General features: G+C 45.4%; 1 protein-coding gene across 1 annotated transcript; it reads left to right on the top strand.

Moving 5' to 3' along the window:
* Window positions 1-9,986: 9,986 nt before the first annotated feature.
* Window positions 9,987-17,514, top strand: IL19 (interleukin 19). Its single transcript, XM_060088423.1, has 6 exons — window positions 9,987-10,071; window positions 10,198-10,344; window positions 10,499-10,564; window positions 13,246-13,398; window positions 14,323-14,397; window positions 17,026-17,514. Exons 1-6 carry the CDS (start codon window positions 10,048-10,050, stop codon window positions 17,134-17,136), a joined length of 576 nt encoding a protein of 191 aa, XP_059944406.1. The 5' UTR covers window positions 9,987-10,047; the 3' UTR covers window positions 17,137-17,514.
* The last annotated feature ends 4,646 nt before the right edge of the window (window positions 17,515-22,160 follow it).

The following is a 22,160-nucleotide window of genomic DNA, read 5'->3' as shown; positions in this document are numbered from 1 at the left end:
GAGTAAAAGAGACAATGCATGTAAGTGCTTAATACAGTGCCAGGGCTGATCAATATGCTCACGACTTGTTAGGTATTGCTGTCAGCCTTGTTCCTTCAGCCTATGAATTTTGAGTTTGTGACAATGAGTAACACCAGATAATGGAATGATAAAGATACATGAAACATTTGACCCTGATAGCATTCCTCTGGTTCTCCCTGGAGCGAGTTGAGGCACAGGACAAGAGAGCAGGACTTTGCCTCTTCCCAACGGCTTTGGCTGCCCTCAGCAGACTTGGCTTGAGTGATGTGTTGCCTTGGAAGAGGAGCTCTGATGATATGTTTATGTTGGCAGGATGGGGAAGGGAACTGAATGTGTTTGTGTAAGGTATTATAAAGAAACTAAATATTTATCTTCTTCTGTTATAGTAAGCTCATTTCTAATGCTCATTTCTAAAATGAAGAGTTCAGAAATAGCGGTAAATGTGTGTTCTCTAGAATTATGAAGCTAAATAGCAAAAGGGGAAGCTGAAGGTTGAAAGCTGTTGCCTACAAGGCATAGGAATGGTGGGCAGGGTGGACTGGGCAATGGCCTGCAGGTTTGCATCATATACATGCCTTCTAAAGTCACATACCTGGAAATCCTCAATTAAAAATAACATTAAATTAGAAAGTACAGATAAATGCAATATACTATCCTAGGATCTGTGGTCAGGGGGATTTACTGTTTAGCTAAGGAAGTTTACGTGTTCACATGTCATATGTTCTTGTAGAATTCACAAAAATAAGGTATATTCACCTTAATCAGTTAAGATCAGTGTTCTTTTCTACTCTGGCCTCCCCTCAGGTGACACTGGAGAGGCGACGATATCTAGGGGATCTGAGTAGGGAGCAGTTGACTTGGAGATGTGTTTGGCCCTTAGAGAGATGTATTTCTATGTCTTGTAATCACATCTGTGTGTGGTTAAGATATTGTTACCCAGCCTGGTGTAAGAATCGCATCCAGGAATACTCCTTCCACCCACTGTACTGACTTTTACTACTGGAAGTCTGTGGATATTGGAAGAGAAGCATGGAGCCAGAAGAAAATGAGTTGGAAATTCTTCCAGGCACCAGACATCTAAGGCTGTAAGCCAAAGATTTGGTTTTCATTAAAATCTAGTAAAAATGGAAACATTTACTCAATAATGTAATATATATGATTAGAAATGAATCACATACTTTTTTCTTTTCTGATGGGAATCTCGTGAAGCAGAATTTATCAGCATTTCTGTGTTTGTAGGGTACCAACCTATAGCATCTTTCATGCATGCCAACTATCAGTGACAAAAACCCAATTTTGAACAACCATACTTAAGGAAAGACTAACTTTTCTTTAATCCTCTTTATAGAAAACAACAGTTAAAAATCATTGTCATAGAAGAAGCAGACAAAGAGGTGTCAGATTTCTAAAAGTGTTGGGCTCTCTTTCCAGATTTTGTGGTGTTTTTGGTAGTTGTTAGCTTTATAAGATTTGTAATTTTCCATGATTTATTTCTGATTCTAAATAATTATTCAGTTTTTAATTTTTTAACATCTTTATTGGAGTATAATTGCTTTACAATGGTGTGTTAGTTTCTGCTTTTTAACAAAGTGAATCAGCTATACATATACATATGTCCCCATATCTCTTAATTATTCACTTTTGTCCCTAATTTTGAACTTCTGTTTTAAAATTCCTTTTCTTAAAGAGCCACCCATGAGCTACAGGCCCCATACAAGCTATGTCTGGCCATGGCTGGGGCTGAAGTCTGTAGAGGGTCCAGTGGAGAGTTGCCAGATTTAACAAATGAAAATACAGGATGCCCAGTTGACTTTGAATTTCAAATGGATAAGCACTAAAATGTGTTTAGCTGAAATTCAAAGTTAACTGGGCATCTTGTATCCATTCAGCGGTAATATGAAAGAAACAGGAGTAAATTCAACCAAGGTGGGGGTAGGAAGGTGGAGGGGAGGGGGAAGAGGGAAAGGAAGAGGGGAGAGACTTCATGAGAAGGTCACACTGGGCAAAGTCTTACAAGCTGGGTGGGCATTTGCAAGGCAGAAGAGCAAAGGGAGTGCTTTCTAGGTGAGAAGAGGTAGTGAGGTATGGGGCTCATCAAGAGGGGTGAGGTTGGAGATGTGGTCAAGGTCCAGGTTGTGATGGGTCTGGAGTGCCACAGGGAGCATCTTCCTTTACCCTGGAAGCCCCTGGTCCATGTTGGGAGTTTTAGGCTAGAGAACACTATGACTAGGTTTTCATTTTAGATAATCTGGCACCTGGGAGAGGATGGGTTGTCGAGAATGAGACCAGGTCAGTAATCCAGGAGAGGAATAGGGAGGCAGTGCTTAGAGTCTTCCCACTACCCATCCCTGGCCCTTCCTCACCAGTCTCCACAGGGGCTGTTTCATGGCATTTGAGCCATAGAACCCATTGACTAAAGTGTCAAAGAGGATCTGAGGCTCTAGGCCACCAGGCTGTGACTTAGAGCCCTGGGTGTGAAAATGGAGAAGAAAAAGCCAGGTTGATGTAGCATAGGTGCCCAAGGCAAGTTTGTCCTTCCCTCCCCACCAGCACAGGGGCGGCCAGCTTGAATTTCCTCAGGTCATTAACTTCCTGGGTGAAGGCAAGTCAGAACAGCTTGGCCTGGGGAGTTACATCACCTCCCCTGCTAAACAGGCTTGATGTTCCCCAAAGCTTTATGTCCCGTTCCACTCCACCTAGTCCTGAGATGGGAAGGCAGCATGGGGTTAGAAAGGGCACTGAGCTGGAAGTCAGGACGTGGAGATTTGAGAACAGTATGCCGTGTCTTTGCTGGGTGATGGGAGGGCTGGTTCACGTCTCCATTTGTTCACGGCTTTAATGGGAACGTTGAACCGGTGCTCTCTGCTGTCTTTTCTGACTCTCATTTCTAAATGCCAAATAGAGGAGAAACATTTCATGTTCAAAGTCCCTGGGGGGACTGACCAAGAAGGTGGAGTAGGAAGACCCTGCGTTCACCTCCTCCCACTGGCACACCAAAATTACAACTATTTACAGAGCAACTCTCAATGAGAACAACAAGAACTGGGAAATTTATCTCTTTTTTTTTTTTGCTTTATTTTTAAAGTTATATACAATTCAAACATATTATTAGGATCCAGATATATTTAGCAAGACATTTAAACATTTATATTCTCAGGTATGTTTCCCTGTGCTGCACAGTAGGTCCTTGTTGGTTATCTATTGATGCTTTATATACAGTAGTGTGTACATGTTAATCCCAAACTCCTAATTTATCCCTCCCCCCTTTCCCCTTTGATAACCATAAGTTTGTTTTCTATTCTATACTCAATATTTTGTGATAACCTATAAGGAAAAATAACCTAACAAAGAATATATATATGTCTGTATGTATAACTGAACCACTGTGCTATACACTTGAAACTAACACAACATTGCAAATCAACTATACTTCAATTAAAAAAGAATAAAAAATAAAAAGACTAAAAAGTGAATAAACATTTATATTCTTTCTGCTTTTGAGTCCCATTTACTTCCCAAATGAAATATCCATCCATCAGTATCAGTATTTCTTTCTTTTACAAATACTTTCTCTATCATATTTTCCAGTGTCATATAGTCCTCACAACTATAGGTTCTTCCTCAGATCTAACTGAACTTATGCATATAAACCTAATTCATTTCCTCCAGGTCACTCAGTAGGGCTGCACTTTGCTCAGCTCCATGGAGCCTCATTCCCATAAAAGACAATGGGCATGGTGCCCTCTGGAGTTGCACAATGCCTGGCTCACTTTTTGTCTGAGCTCCAGGACTTAGCACTTAGGAGTGGCAAGCTCCACTCTTTTATGGAGAAGAAATTGCCTTGGCAGCATCATGAATGGTTCATGGAGGTGGAGTGGATTGTGAGTGGGGAGAGGGGATTGAAAAGTGTGAGAGAGCTGTGTCCAGCACACACCAAACTCAGAGCATCTCCATCCTGGCTCTCCGGTTTTCCTTCAATCTGTCTGTATTCTCATTTATCAAATGGGAACTTGAGCTCTGGTATCCCAATGGTGGGTCAACTGGCTCTAGAAGACCCACTTCTAAGGCTAGGCATAACCCACATCTATGGATCAAATACACCATTTGATTGCAATCCTGGGAGGAATGTCATTCCATCTCAATCCCTATGCTTATCTTTTTATATTAGATGTTAGTAGCAAGGCTTAGGATGGACAGAAATCATTTCTTATTGTCTCTCCTTCCTCCCAATTTAGGGACTTAAAGGGGGGCTGTAACATTAATAAAAAAGCTTATTATTTTCTAATCTCTTATTATGTGCCAGGCACTGTGCTGAAAACGTACATTTAATCATTTAATCTATACACCATGCCTACATGGTGAGTATTCGTTAGGCATAGTTAGCACCATTTTGCAGATGAATAAGCAGAGGCACAGAGATTAACTGGCTTGCCTTCGGTCTGACAGGTGGAGGGAGCACAGGCGGTCAGCCTACGCTTGGCTGACTCCGGAGGTACAGTCCCGGTCACTATGATGCAGTGTATGCTGGAGGGGAGCTATAAACACGTTAACTAACATATTTTTCCTTTCTCTGCAAGCTTCCTGATGTGACATCTTTGTCCTGAAATGGAAGTTGGGTCAGAACACACCATTTGAGTGCAAGCTGTTGAATACAGGCTGTGAGTCAGCACAGACAGTTTTACAGTCCTCTCACATATGGGGCCACCATCTGTGGGCTATGAGCCAGGCAGCTCAGGCAGTGCTGGGAAAAACAGCGTCCACCATCCCCTGCCCATCTCCCTCCCCGGGGAAGCAGGGGTGGGGGAGCAGAGATCTCTGGACTCAAGAGTAGCTCATTCTCTCCTCCCCAGAAGGAGGAAAGAGACACTTATTAAGTCCTAAAAAGGTGTCTTCTCTTTTTCCAGCTGTCTGGCATACAGCATCAGAATAAATAATATTTATGGAGTACTTACTATGGGTCAAGTCCATTAGATCATTCAAATCCTCATGGCTTATTTTTATCTATTTTATGGAGCCTCAGAAAAGTCTTGAGAAGCTTGTCTAGTGTCTCACAGAGAAGAGGGAGAGCCTGGGTTTAAATCCAGAGCTACACTGTGACCACTACAATCTATTTTCCCTCAACATGTACTATTTCATTATGTCCAAGATGCTGAACAACAAGGCTTCCAGGCCCTGTGGCTCTCTTGCCTTACATCTATGCCCATAAAAAGTTCTCAGTCCTCTCTGTCCCTCTTCCTTCCCTGCTAGTGCCCTGCCTACCACTCTGTCTCCCCAGTCTGGCTGCAGGGCAGATTTTGTTCCAACCCGTTGTCCAAAGGGCCCATGGGGTCTCTTGTAATTGCACCCCAACTCCAAGTTGTTTTAGTTGTTTTTTTTTTTTTTGCGGTATGTGGGCCTCTCACCGTTGTGGCCTCTCCCATTGCAGAGCACAGGCTCTGGACGTGCAGGCTCAGCGGCCATGGCTCACGGGCCCAGCCGCTCTGCGGCATGTGGGATCTTCCCGGACCAGGGCATGAACCCGTGTCCCCTGCATCGGCAGGCAGACTCTCAACCACTGTGCCACCAGGGAAACCCCTGGAGAGGAAACTTTTTAAGCCCTGTCTTTTCATCACCATCTCTCCAAACCTTAATTCTTGAAGAACATGGTGATGTAGAGATTGTGTAAAAAATTAATTTAGATAGAGAGTCTTCTAGCCCAAGAGCAAGGATTCCAGGCTCTGTTCCTGGCTCTGTCACGGACTGCTAAGCCTCTCTGACTCCCAGTCTCATTTTCTCTCTCTGCGTTAATTGAGAATGAAAGGGCTGTCCAAGGGACAAGGTAGAGAGGAAAGAGATGATGTCCAAAGAAATCCTTGCATTTCTGAGAACGAAAAAAAAAAAAACCTTCCCTATGAAGTTAAACAAAATAATGCATGTAAAGCATTTAAACTATTGCCTGGCACATGTTAAGTGCTGAGTAGCTCAGGCAGATGGAGCGTGCAGGAGCTGGGGCACCTGCAGTCTCGGGGCTGGCTGCAGCAGGGCGTGGCTGCCAGAAGAGTGCTTTCCTGACTTTGCCTGCAGGGTACGACTGGTGACATGCCACAGCTCTCAGGAAAGTGATCTACTTGGGTTTTTCTGTATGGACACAGGATTGCAAGACATTCTCATTTGCATAGAGGTGGGGAGTTTATTTTTGCTAGAAGCTGCATGTCAAGACTGAGAAGAAAGAGGCATTTCTTAATAATCATTAATCAGCTGTATCTGAAAAGAAAAAGCAATCAATTCAGGAAATGAGGGGAAAAACAATCTCCCCCTACATGGACCACCCAGTAAACCTTGACAGCATTTCCTTGTATCCACGTGCATAAAAGTGACCAGCCCTTTCCAAGTGGCAAGGAACACGAAGAGTGAAGACACAGGAGAAGCCCAGGAGCACCCCGTGAGAGGTGAGGCTCGTGTCGTACTTCCTTAGAGGATTTGTTCATCAACCATCCAAGCCCTCGTCCTTTACGGCTGCAGAGAGGTGACCTGCTGTCACTGTGGATGGCCTATGATATCCTAAGTGCTGGGCACTTTGTAGAATGGGGACAGTTATTCTGTATAGAAGCTGAACTTTCCAGTACCTCATTCTCAGTAAGAAACAGGGAGAGTGGGAAAGGAGGAAGGAAGAAAGGGAAGGGGAAGGAATCTATTTTTTTAAGAAATATGATGATTTTATTTTTTATTTTATTTTATTTTTTAATTTTGTTGAAGTATAGTTGATGTACAATGTTGTGTTCATTTCTGCTGTACAGCAAGGTAATTCAGTTATACATATACATATTCTTCCTCACATACTTTTCCATTATGATTTATCACAGTATATTGAATATGGTTCCCTGTGCTATAGAGTAGGGACTTGTTGTTTATCCATCCTCTATATAAGTTTGCATTTGCTAATCCCAAACTCCCAGTCCTTCCCTCCTCTCTCCCCTTCCCCCTTGGCAACCACAAGTCAGTTCTCTATGTCTGTGAGTCTGTTTCTCTTGCGTGGATATGTTCAATTGTGTCATATTTTAGATTCCACATGTAAGTGATGTCGTATGGTATTTGTCATTCCCTTTCTGACTCACTTCACTAAGTATGATAATCTCTAGGTGAAAGCATGTTACTGCAAATGGCATAATTTCATTCTTTTTTATGGCTGAGTAATATTCCACTGTATATATGTACCACATCTTCTTTATCCATTCATCTGTTGATGGACGTTTAGGTTGCTTCCATGTCTTGGCTACTGTGAATAGTGCTGCTATGAACATAGGGGTGCATGTATCTTTTTGAATTATAGTTTTGTCTGGATATATGCCCAAGAGTGGGATTGCTGGATCATATGGCAACTCTATTTTTAGTTTTTTGAGGAACCTCCATACTGTTTTCCATAGCTGCTGCACCAATTTACATTCCCATCAACAGTGTTGGAAGGTTCAAGGGAAAGGAATCTAGCATTTACTATAAACTTTTTCTTCTAGGACCTGTGCTAGGCACTTTAGAATATGTGTATTTTTAATCCTTTGCAGTATTAAATATCTTTTTAAACATAAGGAACACCACTGGTTCAGTGGGATCCGATCAGAAATGTGTTCCTTTTTGTCTGCTGTAAGGAAATCTGCTGGATCTCCAGCTGAGATTCCAGGAGGAACAGACCTGTAGGTGGGGTGGTGCAGTGGTAAGGAGAACAGGCCACCTGCCTTCACATCCTGGCTCCGCCACTTGTTGGCCATGTACCTTGGGCAGGTTACTCCACCTTGCTAAGTGTCAGTTCCCTCTTTGGTAAAATGGGGGTAGAAACAGAACATGCCTCACAGGATGGCTGTGAGCATTAAATAAGATAATTGTGGAAAATACTTGGCATGGAGCTCCAGGCACGTGGCATGTATGATAAATGTTAGCTACTACTGTTACCTGAATCAGCTGAGATGTCTGGAATCGCCTCACCAAACTAAGGGGGACATCGTTTTCCTCCACATCTTTCTCCTCTGAGGCTCCCAGCAGGGGATGAACCGGCAATGCCCCACTGTTTCTGAGAGTTGTCAGAAGAAAAGCTGTACCCCCTTTTAGTCACTTGGCTCTCCAGAAGCACGTTATTTGCCTTTCGAGGGGATAGAGCTCTGGGGGACTCTATAGGCTCCCCTGTCAATGGGGTCTATTTTCCTGTTTTGTCAGAAAGAGGTTGGAAAAAGAGAAATCAAGTTCTTTAACATAATGCCATGCCTGCTCTACAGTGAGGTCTCAACCTACACCTGTCCCTTACTGGGAATGATGCTGAGTTAAGGAGAGAGAAGGAAAAATGGTTTTCTAAGCAGGGTTTGCTGTTTCTCAGCTTTCTGGAGAAGAGCCTGGGATTCCCAAGGATGATTGGGGTGGGGGGAGGGGAGCGGGGACAGGTGTGGCTCATGCTCTCACACATGTGTGCCTAGAGCAGCTGTAACTATAGTTAGGAGTGGGGGCGTCCACAGCCCCTTCAGCTGGCTTCCTATGCTTGCTGCCTCCCTCTCTTCCACTGCTGCACCCACTACGCTTATGCAGCACACACATGGCTGGGAATGAGTGCTCAGTCAGCACGTGGAGGAGGCGGGGCAGAGGCTGGTCTATTCCCATGGGTCGCCCTCTGACTCACCTTTAACGCTCAGCTCTGTTTGTGAAACGTGCTAGTGCTGGAGAAAGTCAGAGAAGGAGAACTCAACAGGCTGTACAGTTATGCTTTGGGCACTTTTCTCAAGGTGTGTTGCACGACACTATTGAAAGTGGTCCAATGAAAAGAGGCAGAGAGAAAGGCAGGAGGGGCGCGAGAACTAGAAGAGGCAGCAGGAATCTAAGGTCTGGCCCTGGCTGGAGGCTAGCGAGCTGCAAACCTGCCCCTGCTGCCTGCTGGCTCAAGTGGGTGATGGAGGGGAAGCCGCCACCTTGCCATCTGTGGGTCTCTCTCTTCACTGTGGCTAATTAGTTATTAGATGCCCCGCATCTCCCTTTCCCATCTTCTCCAGAAGGTGACATCTTCACAGCTGACTTCAAAGGAATGATTTTAAGCAGATACACAGTAGGGGTTTATAACAAAAGGGTGTCGCCTATTTTGGGGGCAAACATAAAAACCAAATGTGCTTGCAGCTCTATTTACAATAGCCAGGACATGGAAGCAACCTAAGTGTCCATCGACAGATGAATGGATAAAGAAGATGCGGCACATATATACAATAGAATATTACTCAGCCATAAAAAGAAATGAAACTGAGTTATTTGTAGTGAGGTAGATGGACCTAGAGTCTGTCATACAGAGTGAAGTAAGTCAGAAAGAGAAAAACAAATACGGTATGCTAACACATATATATGGAATATATATATATATATATATATATATATATATGTCATGAAGAACCTAGGGGCAGGATGGGAATAAAGACGCAGACCTACTGGAGAATGGACTTGACACGGGGAAGGGGAAGGGGAAGCTGGGACAAAGTGAGAGAGTGGCATGGACACATATACACTACCAAATGTAAAATAGATAGCTAGTGGGAAGCAGCCGCATAGCACAGGGAGATCAGCTCGGTGCTTTGTGACCACCTAGAGGGGTGGGATAGGGAGGCTGGGAGGGAGGGAGACACAAGAGGGAAGAGATATGGGAACATATGTATATGTATAACTGATTCACTTTGTTATAAAGCAGAAACTAACACACCATTGTAAAGCAATTATATTCCAATAAAGATGTTAAAAAAAGACAAACAAAAGAAACAAAATGTGCTTTTATAATTTTTCAGATCTGTTGCGTAACTCCTAGGGCATATTACCAACCCTGTTTTTCCTATTTAATTTATTAAAAACAATGCTTCTCACCCCTGTTGAAAAGTGAGCCGTGTTGAGTCATGAGAGTGATTTACACACGAATTTACTCCCTGGGAGTTGAGAGAGCACTGGATCAGCCTCTCTAGGGGTGGAGCGGGGGCAGGAGGGACAGGGAAGGGCTCATTGAATTGATTTAAAAAAAAAATCCAGAGAAGGAGACACATGCCCCAAGGTCCACAGGCTGAGGTACTGAGTCCTGTTTTCTCGGTTGCCATCTGGCCTGCCCCGCGAGGTCCAGAGGGGAACTCAGTTGGGGTCTCTTTCCTTGCTCTTCACTCTTGGCTGGAAAGCTGACTTCATCCCTTCCTGTAGGACATGCAGGCACAGTGTGTTTCTCTCTGCCTCCTGGGTGTGATGCTCTTTCTGTGCTCAGCGCATGCCCGAGGTCTCAGGAGATGTCTGATTTCCATGGACATGCGCCGTATGGAGGAGAGTTTCCAAGGGATCAAAAACGCCATTGTGAGTACAGGTTTGAGGTGAAGGTGTGGGCGGAGGGGGCGGTGCTTCACTTTACATCTTAACGTGGAGAGCCAGTTCTTTCTCTTTACCTTTGTGTCTCCGGAGAATGTAGAGTACTCACTGCTTGTGTCTGTTCTTATGTTTTCCTCCACAGCAAGCTAAGGACACCTTCCAAAATGTCACCATCCTGTCCACATTGGAGACCCTGCACAGCATTAAGGTATTGGCCTGTGTCTGCTCGTTCCTCTATTGTCATTTTTACGGTGAAGTGGTGCAGGGCTGAGGGAGCAATCCTCACCCTGTGCTCTTCTCTTTCCTAACCTCCAGTGAACTCTGATGCTCCGGCTTCTCACATGTCAACTGATGTGTGGGGGCGCACTCGTGTCTCAGTCACCTTGAACTCCATGGGAGGGTGTTCACCCAGGGAGTGATTGGGGTGCCACACGCTCAAATGGGACAGGATGTCTAGGGCTTAGGGTGACTCTGGAAGGTTTCATGGGGAAGCTGAGAAAATGAGCAGTGACTTAAAAGCTGAGTAGGCTTGGGGTTAGTGGCTAAAAGAGATGGAAGGGTTTGGGGAGAGTGCATATGTAAAATCAATGGATACATGTCAGGGGACATAGATGCAACCAGGGGGAATTCCCTGGCATTCCAGTGTTTAGGACCCTGTGCTTTCACTGTTGAGCGTGCAGGCTCAATCCCTGGTCAGGGAACTAAGATACTGCAAGCCGCGCGGCACAGCCGAAAAAAATAAGAGACAACCAGGCTCGTGGTGTGAGGGACATGAAGGCAAGTGGAAGAGAATGAAGTGGACAAGAGAGGAGGGGATGTGGGAACAGATGTATATGTATGACTGATTCACTTTGTTATAAAGCAGAAACTAATTAAAAAAAAAAAAAAAGAATGAAGTGGACAAATACGTTGGAGTCATTTTACCAAGAACCTTGAAAGCCAGGCCAAAATAGAAACTGAATGGCTGAGCCCCGGCCTTCTTTTTTTTTCTTTTTTGGCTGCACTGTGCGGCCATAGGGAGTCCCTGCAGGTTTTTGAGCCAAAGACTGTATGACCACAAAGTCTTTTAGACAGTCTGGTGATGTTCTTTACAACTGCCAGCTTGAGGCACGAAAGCAGGGAGGGGATTAGTCTACTTGTCCAGAGAGAGGTGGTGAGAGTGTGTTACAAAACTGTTGGCTTATGAGGTGTTAATTCACTTTACAGAAGGGGCCACTGAGAAGTGCCTTTGAAAGTGTGCTCCTCTAATCCTTGTAAGCATTCTAGAAAGATCCAGTTCTTTCAGGCTTTTATGTGACAGAGTGTAAGGTACATCCACAAAGATTTACTTTTTCCTTGGGCTTCTCTGCACGAGATAATTCTTCTAGGCAGTATTAGGCCTGATTTATTTATGGTAAACACATGGAGCCACTTCCTAAATACTATTCCAGCCAATGGTATAAGAGACTCAGAGGGTATGATAGCTGGAAGGGACCCAAAAGGCCATTTGTTCCAAAACCATCATTTTCAAGTGACCAAATTAACATCTTGGGAGAAAGAATGACTAGTTAGTGGTTGAGCCAGGAATAGACCTCCCAAGTCTCATGCCTCTGTCTCCAGATTCTTTGTTCTCTCAAGGTCTAGAAATAGCTGATGTGGCATAAGGAAAGGGGTCAATGAGGATGCAGGTCTTTGCCATATTTCTCCCCTCCCCCCACCCTTGATAAAACAAAGGTTGCAACTTTTTGCCCTGTTGGTTTAAGGGAATTAGCAGGAGCAGAGGAAAAGGAGGGTTTTTGTGTTGCAAGGTGAGTTTCCAAGTCAGAAAATCTGCCTGTCGGGCCAAGGAGGCTTTGCTGCTTTAATGCTAATGAAGATAAATGCACCACTGGCTGTAGCCACTTCCCTTCTCAGACTGAGCCATAAATCTCCTGCTCTGGCTCTCAGGGCTGAGTGCAAACTGCTAGAAGGAAACTCTGCCTGGCCATCTGCTTTAAACTGTGCCTGGGGAAGTCGGGAGCTTTCCCTTAGGGAGAGCTGCACTCTGCCTGAGGAGGACCTGCCCCGATGTGTGCATTTCTGCAGCTGTCAGTTTCCATTCTTGCACATCTCAGCTCCATCTAAGTGATCCCTGAAGTTTAAAAAGGACAGACTGGGGGCTTCCCTGGTGGCGCAGTGGTTGAGAGTCCGCCTGCCGATGCAGGGGACATGGGTTCGTGCCCCGGTCCGGGAAGATCCCACATGCCGCGGAGCGGCTGGGCCCGTGAGCCATGGCCGCTGAGCCTGCGCGTCCGGAGCCTGCGCTCCACAATGGGAGAGGCCGCAACAGTGAGAGGCCCGCGTACCGCAAAAAAAAAAAAAAAAAAAAGGGACAGACTGGAGGAGAGCTGAGCAGGGTGGCCAGGATAAACACAGTGTCATTACACAGGAAGGAGTATGTGCCCAGCACAGGCCTGACATGCAATAGCCATCGAATAAACACATGTTGGTGGCTAGGAGATGTTCCAGAGAGGCAGACTTCAGCATAATGTAAGGAAGTACTTTTCAAGAAAGCTGCTCAGACATTGGTCCTTTCAAAAGGGAGGTGTCTGATGGAAGTGGTTAAGCCGAAGTTAGAGATGACATGTTGGAGATGCTGTAGAGAGAATTCTAGACTCTGACTGGGCTTCATCCGTGTGAATATATCTCCTGGCCATGTAAAAAGAGGGTAAGAGCCACAATCTCTCCTTGGTGCCTTTGTCATAAGGTAGCTTTGGTGTGGTTAAGAGGACCCTCTGAGACCAATATGAATTAAAAAAAATGACTTCTAGTTATCTCACTCCTTCTTGCCCCTACCCAAGCAGGCTGCTTTGGTCTCTAAGATAGTAAGAGAAGAGGGCCTCTGGGGCTTTCCCTAATTTGTGTCTGTAGCCCTTAGATGTGTGCTGCGTGACCAAGAACCTCCTGGCATTTTACGTGGACAGGGTGTTCAAGGACCATCAGGAGCTGAGCCCCCAAATCTTGAGAAAAATCAGCAGCATTGCCAACTCTTTCCTCTACATGCAGAAGACTCTACAGCAATGTGTGAGTCACCAGCTGCATCTGCTTTCTGTCTGTCCCAGGGAAAGCCCAGGACATACTGGCCCCAGTCAGTGTTCTGAAATGGATCCTGGACTCAATGGAAATTCCCTGCCCTGTCGCCCATGGGGAGAGCTGTTGGGAGCCTCTTCCAGTGGTCCCTCCTTGTCCAGGGCTTCCTCCTCATTAGACCCAGTTTCCTCATGGATAATCTTCCTGTGGTGACCAACTTATTTCAAAGCATCCTTTAAGTGATGCTGGGGCTGGCCTGTGAGAGAGGCATACTGAGGATTCCGGGCTTATCACAGGCATACCCCTAGTTTCTTTGTTTCTGGCCCTTTGGGGCCAGAAACAGTTTCCATACCTATTAACCTCTGGGTGGTTCCCTGGTATAGCCTCTCCTAAGGATCACCTATTCATTCATTGTGATGTATTAAAACAAGCCTCAGAAATAAAACCAAACCCAAACAAACCAAGAAAAACTTAGACCAGGAGAAAACCTGGGCTCTGGCCCCATCTCTGCCAAAGATTTCCTTTGTAACTTTATGGCAAGTTACTTCACCTCTCCGTGCCTTGGGTTCTAAAATTGTTAGAAGAGGTCATGAGCCCTATCCCACGTACATTAAGATTCATTTAACCAATTATTTAATTAACTGGCCCAACATATTCATTGAGTGCCTACCTAACGCTGTACTGGGTGGTGTGACACACAGACTTGGAACCTACTCTCCAGGCCTTTCCAGCCCTGGGTAAGTGCAGGGTGACTCTACACGCAGACCCTACTGCCCGCTTCTGCCCCAACCTGGGTTTACTCACCTGACTCTCACCTTGGGAGGAAGGAGAACTATCACTCCTCACGCGGGAGGTGGCGGTGAGAGTGAGCTGGGGTGGAAAGGTGCTCTGATGGGTGCTGTCTCCGCTTGATCACAGCAGGAGCAGAGGTTGTGTCACTGCAGGCAGGAGGCCACCAATGCAACCAGAATCATCCATGACAACTACGATCAGGTAAGGGAAGGGAAGAGGATGGGGAAGATGGAAATGGAATGTCAGAGCCTGATTGGGCAGCCTCCTCTCCATTCAAATTCATTCATTTACTCAACAGTATTTATTTATCTTAACATCTTTATTGGAGTATAATTGCTTTACAATGGTGTGTTAGTTTCTGCTTTATAACAAAGAGAATCAGCTATACATGTACATATGTTCCCATATCTCTTCCCTCTTGCATCTCCTTCCCTCCCACCCTCCCTATCCCACCCCTCTAGGTGGTCACAAAGCACCGAGCTGATCTCCCTGTGCCATGCTAGCTACTTCCCACTAGCTATCTATTTTACGTTTGGTAGTGTATATATGTCCATGCCAGTCTCTCACTTTGTCACAGCTTACCCTTCCCCCTCCCCAAGTCCATTCTCTAGTAGGTCTGTGTCTTTATTCCCGTCTTGCCCCTAGGTTCTTCATGACCACTTTTTTTTCTTAGGTTCCGTATATATGTGTTAGCATACGGTATTGATTTTTCTCTTTCTGACTTACTTCACTCTGTATGACAGTCTCTAGGTCCATCCACCTCACCACAAATAACTCAATTTCATTTCTTTTTATGGCTGAGTAATATTCCATTGTATATATGTGCCACATCTTCTTTACCCTTTCATCTGTCGACGGACACTTAGGTTGCTTCCACGTACTGGCTATTGTAAATAGAGCTGCAATGAACATTTTGGTACATGTCTCTTTTTGAATTATAGTTTTCTCAGGGAATATGCCCAGTAGTGGGATTGCTGGGTCATATGGTAGCTCTATTTTTAGTTTTTTAAGGAACCTCCATACTGTTCTCCATAGTGGCTGTATCAATTTACATTCCCTCCAAAAATGCAAGAGGGTTCCCTTTTCTCCACACCCTCTCCAGCATTTATTGTTTCTAGATTTTTTGATGATGGCCATTCTGACTGGTGTGAGATGATATCTCATTGTAGTTTTGATTTGCATTTCTCTAATGATTAATGATTACTCAACAGTATTTATTGCGGGTCTGCCCAATTCTGTGTCTGCAAAGAGTGTGTTGGTCTTACCTCATCTGCTAGTTTCCTGGGCTCCCCTTCCCTATCATCCTTCCAGCATTTTCTTATGCCCTCACATATCAGACCTATGTTAAGTTTTGAGGGAAAGCACATACTGTTTAAGATGGGGGTCATAACAGAGGGAGCAAAGATCTCCAGAGAACTGTAAGCTGTTATACATGAAACATGCTACCTGCTGGGTGTCACTGTGGCCAGTAACTGACATCAGCATCCTGTGTGGTGATGAAGAATAGTGCTTCTCACGTAGGTGCAGATGTTGAACGCACACCTCATGTAGAGGTGGAGTTAGAAGCAGTGTTTCTTACGTGCATCATTTAGAGATTCTGTTAAAATGCAGGTTCTGGCTGGTAGGTCTGTGTTTCAACCACACTCCCAAATTATGACAGTGCTTTGAATAACAAGGAGCTGGGGGGTCAGACCTCTGCTTCTTTGTGGAGAGGCTCCATAGGATAATATAACAATGGCTGAAACTCATATTGTTCTTCCTATGAGCCAGGTCTTGTTCTAAGCACACTAAATGTATTAACACACTTATTCCTCACAACAATGCTATGAGCCATTATCTGCATTTGATAAGTTAGGAAAGCAAGGCACAAACAGGTTAAGTAACTTAACTAAGTTTTATACTGCAACTAAGTGATGGAGGTAGGGCTCGATCCCATGCCATCTGGCTCCACAGGACATGCTTTTGGATCTTACCATCTCCTATTCTGCTGAGGAAGAGCTGGAATAAGTCAGGAGACTTGGGTTCCAGTTCAGCTCTTCTACCAACCGGCTGTGTCACATTGGGTAGGACACATCCTTAGGGGCTTCAGTGCTTTAATTTGTCTGGTGGAGGCACCACCTTCTCCCCCCACCCACCCACCCACTGCTGGGCACCTCTGGGATTGCAGCTTTCTGGGAGAGCAGAAGCACTAAAGCAAACTGATGTGAACAGGAAAGTAAGCAGAACTGCCAGAAAAGCAAGTTGTTTTTTTCAACTTGGAAAATATAGGAATATATTTTCTATATTTTCTATATATACATTTTCTATATTTTAATATAAGAATATAGGGAAATATAGGAAAAAGAGAAACAGAGGGCAAAGAATGAAGACCTTTTCATTTTGTTTATAAGTTGCTGACATGATTTAACTGCTTGTTTGTAGAAAGCAATTTAGGTCACCTATTAAGAAAATAATTTGAGGTCTGTATGCCCTGCAGATATAATGGTTGAATAAAAAGCAAACCTCATGGGGACCAGAACGTGGGGAAAGTGATTTGAAAACTATGACACGGTCTAGGGCCTCCCTGGTGGCGCAAGTGGTTGAGAGTCCGCCTGACGATGCAGGGGATACGGGTTCGTGCCCCGGTCTGGGAGGATCCCATGTGCCGCGGAGCGGCTGGGCCCGCTGAGCCTGCGCGTCCGGAGCCTGCGCGTCCGGAGCCTGTGCTCCGCAGCGGGGGAGGCCACAACAGTGAGAGGCCCGCATACCGCAAAAAAAAAAAAAAAAAAAAAAGAAAACTATGACACGGTCTAGAAAGGCAGGTTCTTAAGATGATTTCCGTGGTTTCAGTTGGAGGTCCGGTCTGCTGCCATTAAGTCTCTGGGAGAGCTTGACGTCTTGCTAGCCTGGATTGACAAGAATCACCAAGGAACTTCTGCTGCCTCAAGACAAGAAACCTAAGTTTGGGGGATGAACAGCCCCTGAGAGGTTTCCAGTGGGAGACAGCCAACTTTGAAGGGGAGGGAGATGGGTAAGGCTCCATTTTTATGCAAATTGGGTCTTTTTGAGGAAACCTTCCTGCCCATTTGGAATTCTCTTCTCTGGGGCTGAGGTATTGTAGGGGAAAAATCTAGGTTTGAGCACATCTTACCCTGTAGCTACAAGTCTCACTGGCTGGGCCCAGGCTGTCTGATTCCACCTGAAATTATCCAAGCAGTCTACTGTCATATTTATATGAAATATGTCTGTCGAAAGGTCCTGCGGGCCATCCTGGAGGAAGAGGGTGACCTTCCCCCTAATTTATTGTGAACTTGTCTATATCGTGTCTGTGATGTGATCTAAGTGGTATCCTGTAGTGCATATTGTACTGACTGATTTTTTGAATAAACTCTGTTCTTTACCAATTAGTGGAAGTGTCTTCTGATTCAGGGAGAAGGAACCATGAATGGTGACTATTAGAATTAAAAGGGCCTTAAAGAACAGAAACAGATGGGGAAACTGAGACCTAGAGAGGGATAAAAATTTACTCAGTGTCCCAAAGTGAGTTAGTACCAAGGGTTTCAAACTGGACTCCATCCAGCACCCTGTCCTCCACATAATGATCAAGAGGATGAACACAGGGCTTCTGATCATGACTCCTTCTTGCTACCACTCCATTTCTGATCTCTCTTTCTCTGTGTTTCTGTGTTTTCTCTCTGTCTCTCTGTTATTGAAATTGGGTCCCACTGCTCTACAAAATCAATACTCACAAATGTTGATAGAAAGGAAATGTGCCTTCAGTCAGAATGCTGGCAATCTGGAGAGATGGACTCAGCATCCCCCAGAAACCACCTCCAAAGGTTCTGCGCGGACGTGAAAGCTTTTAAAGGGAAACAGGGAAGTAATCTCAGTGTATCACTGGGTTAGGGCGTCAGAGTCACCGCCATCCCCCACTGTGTGCAGGCTCGTCGACTTCTCCTGATTTTTCTTTAGATGCTATTTTGTTCACAAAGTTTGTTCACAAGATTACTGAAGGGGAAGCTGGGGAAGAGATCTGGTCATCTGTTGATTACCTATTCTTCATTTCTATTTCTTTGATCTACGGAAAGGATCAACAAGTTAGGCAAAGTACTGGGTGATCAAAAGATTTGAAAGGTGGGCTAGGGAAATGAGTAGAGCATTGGGGTGCCTGGGTTAAGGTTGGTGACAAGACAAAGAAGACAGCTCTTTCCTGCAAAGAGCTTTTTCCTGCCAAAATCTGCTTACACCTCTTTCTCTCTCTCATTCCTTTCTAGCTGCTCCCAACCTAGATGTCTTTTCTGACCCTAAGTCCCTCCCGCATGGGTATGTATGTGGGGTTGGAGAGAGGGTGTTTCTGACAAAGGGATGGTTGTCATGGTGACAATGCTGAATGAGTGCAGCCCAAGGCAGGGGGGATTCTCGGTAGAGGGGTTCTGGCCAAAATGGGCACTAATTTCCAGGTGGACAGTCCTCAGATGGTTAATGACGATAACAACTGATACTTATTGAGCACCTGCATGTGCCAGATGCTGAAATAAGTGCTTTACATGTACTATCCTGGGTCAGAATCTATACTGTAACTGGCTGGCTGAAGCAACTTTTCTTTATTCCGACCTGGGAAAGAGATTTCACAGAATGTGTTTTAGTGGACAGAGCAGGACCTCTGAAGTCAGACGGACCTGGTTCCAATCCTATGTGACTTTGAGTGAATTACTTACTGTCTCTAAGTCTCAATGTCCTCTTCTGTAAAATGGAGATAATAGCACCAGTCTGCAAGTGTTGCTGTGAGTTACAAGTGAGGCGAAGTCCCCTCTAGCATCAGCAGGGTGGGAGGCTGCACGTGTAGTGTAAAGACTTCCAAGTCAGGAATCACAGTCTGGTTCCAAGTCTGCCATGACTTGCCCGGGGCAGGTCACTACATTTCTTTTACCCTTAGTTGTCTGTAATGTGGATACTGACTCCTGTGCTATCATTTAAAAGCCGGAGCATTACGATGGCCTAAGAAGCCCTCATATCTGCACACAATGCCTTCCCAACTCCCTTTCCTCTTACTGTGTCCACTACTTCTTGTCCAGGCTCAGTACCACCCTACCACATTGGCCTACTTCGTGTTTTTCAAACATACCAGGCATGTCCCCACCTTAGGGCCTTTGTGATTTGTGTGTATACACATGTAAGCTAAGGTAGGATTAAAAAGACACTCCAATGTTATGCACGAATGGGATTAATAGACTATTAAGAGGAAGCAAAGTTGTTTGTGGAGGACTCAACCTTCCCAAGGAGACTTGGCTGGATGTTCATCCTGAGCCGGCTGGATGATGGCAGGACAAGCTTCATTAGAGCATTTCTCATCTTCTGTGACTCCCCAAGGTGTGCTTCCCACAGACACCTACGTGGCTTACACCTCCATCTCCTTCAGGCCTTTACTCAAAAGGTATACTATTTAAACATTAAGACCCCATTTCCGGGGCTTCCCTGGTGGCGCAGTGGTTGAGAATCCGCCTGCCAATGCAGGGGACGTGGGTTCAATCCCTGGTCCGGGAAGATCTCACATGCCGCGGAGAAACTAAGCCCATGCGCCACAACTACGGAGCCTGTGTGCCACAGCTACTGAAGCCCGTGCACCTAGAGCCGGTGCTCCACAGCAAGAGAAGCCACGGCAATGAGAAGGCTGTGCACCAAAGAAGAGTAGCCCCCACTCACGGCAACTAGAGAAAGCCTGTGTGCAGCAACGAAGACCCAACTCAGCCAAAAATAAATAAAATAAATAAATTTATTTTAAAAAAGATCCCCCCACCGGACTTCCCTGGTGGCGCAGTGGTTGAGAGTCCGCCTGCTGATGCAGGGGACACGGGTTCGTGCCCCGGTCTGGGAAGATCCCACATGCCGCGGAGCGGCTGGGCCCGTGAGCCATGACCGCTGAGCCTGCACATCCGCAGCCTGTGCTCCGCAACTGGAGAGGCCACAACAGTGAGAGGCCCGCGTACCGCAAAAAAAAAAAAAAAAAAAAAGACCCCCATTTCCACCTTCAGCCCATCTTATACCCCTTTCCTGCTTCCCCAGCATCCTATTTTATTATTATCTGTTTCTCCACTCAAATGTAAGCTCCATGAGGATAGTTCAGTTTCTTCACCGCCTGGCACTTAGTAAGTGTTAAATTCACATTTTATGAATACGCGATCTGGATGCATTAAAACGATAATAACAGCAAACATTCATATAGTGCTTTCTACATGCCAGACAGTCGTCTAAGAAATATACATAATGTAATATATTATGAATATATATTTCATTTAATTTTCATGACAGTCCTATAAAAGTGAGAATGAAATAAAATGAAAAAGGGCCCCTCTTTGAATGTTAGCAATACAGATCATTAAACCTTAAGGAAGAACCTGGGCACAGAAGTTAACACCTGAAGTCGCAGAGCTCATAAGCAGCAGAGCCAGGCTTCCAATCCCGGCAACCCGGTTCCAGGATGAACTTTAATGTCAACAACAGTGTACAGGTGTTGAGCACTTATTATGCACCAGGCACCAAGGTGAAAACTTCTTTCGTTTTCTCCTTTCCTCCTCACGATAATCCTGTACGGGAAAGATTATTAACAACCCAATTACACTGATGATGAGGTCTGAAGCTTAGCAAGGTTCAACAGCACACTGAGGGTCACGCAGTTAGTTGTGGAACTGGGATTTGTTTAATTAAACAAGGAGACCGTTACCCTTAGGTGGCTGTAATGCCCTGGTGGGTCTGTGTAAGCAAACCAAATCTAAGCACATAAACGCTTCAAGGTTATGAAATCAAAATGCTAAGGACCAATCACAAACACCCAACTAGGCTTTAAGCTGTAGCCAATCAAATAGCTTCCTTTCTTTGCTTCCTCACCTTCTCTCTATAAGTCCTTCCAGGCTTCTGATCGCAGAGAGCTCCTAACCACTTCCGGTTTGGTGCTGCAGATTCCAATAGATTTTTGCTGAAATAAAATGGTAAAAAAAAATTAATATGCATCAGTTTATTTTATTATTATTATTTTTTTCGGTACGCAGGCCTCTCACTGTTGTGGCCTCTCCCATTGTGGAGCACAGGCTCCGGATGCAGAGGCTCAGCGGTCATGTCTCACAGGCCCAGCCGCTTCGTGGCACGTGGGATCTTCCCGGACCGGGGCATGAACCCGCGTCCCCTGCATCGGCAGGCGGACTCTCAACCACTGCGCCACCAGGGAAGCCCACATCAGTTTATCTTTTAACAATACCCAACGCAGGTGTTCTACCCCACCTTGAATGCATGGTGGACAAGAGAAGAGGAGTTTTACTGGCATAAGGAGCTGTATCTGCAGGAAAGAAATATGTTGTATCAATGGTTGTAAAGTAGAGGAGGAGGAGATAGAGCAGGAGAGGGAGGGGGAGGAAGCACTACTGACGGAGAAGAAGCCCCACCCGCATATCTCCTGCCTGCTTACTTCACTTTCACCATTTCACTCGTCTACCTGTCCTTGCTCTCCTTCCAGACTTGAAGAATGTGTCCTGGCTCTTGTGTAGTCCACAGAGGGCCTGGCACAGAGTTGTGCTTTTTGTTCTTGGTGTTGTTATTTTTTGTTTTTGTTTTCACAGAGCTGGTGCTTCATAAATACCTGCTAAGGAACCAAGTATAAAATTCACTCCCAAACCATACCTTCTGAGTCCTTGATTAGCCCCTAGGAGGAGCCCTTGAGAAATCTAGAGCACATCTTCCACCGCTCAGGTGCAAGGGGAGGGAATCTATAGCTTGTGGCGGGACCATGCGGGTACTTTATGTATATGAGCTCACTTAAGTCTCAGAGGAGCTGAGGACGTTGTAGGTCTCATCCACCATCCCAGGCTCGGGGAGGTGGGAGGACTTGCCTGAGGTCACATGGCTGAGGGATGGCAGGTCCAGAAAGTGAACCCAGGTCTGATCTTCCTGGCTCCAGTGCTCCCTCCCCTTGCTGCTGGGGGAGCTTGCTTTGT

The sequence above is a fragment of the Mesoplodon densirostris genome, chromosome 2, assembly GCF_025265405.1.
Source record: "Mesoplodon densirostris isolate mMesDen1 chromosome 2, mMesDen1 primary haplotype, whole genome shotgun sequence".
NCBI classification, from domain to species: Eukaryota; Metazoa; Chordata; class Mammalia; order Artiodactyla; family Ziphiidae; genus Mesoplodon; species Mesoplodon densirostris.
Note: the sequence above shows the minus strand (reverse complement) of the source record. Positions and strands in the feature narration are given on the sequence as shown.

Excerpts from the sequence above, each read along its gene's own strand:
- IL19 (XM_060088423.1), top strand. The coding sequence starts at position 10,048 with ATGCCCCAAGGTCCACAGGCTGAG. Across the intron at positions 10,345-10,498 it reads AAGGGATCAAAAACGCCATT|CAAGCTAAGGACACCTTCCA; the intron begins GTGAGTACAGGT and ends TTTCCTCCACAG. Across the intron at positions 10,565-13,245 it reads AGACCCTGCACAGCATTAAG|CCCTTAGATGTGTGCTGCGT; the intron begins GTATTGGCCTGT and ends TTGTGTCTGTAG.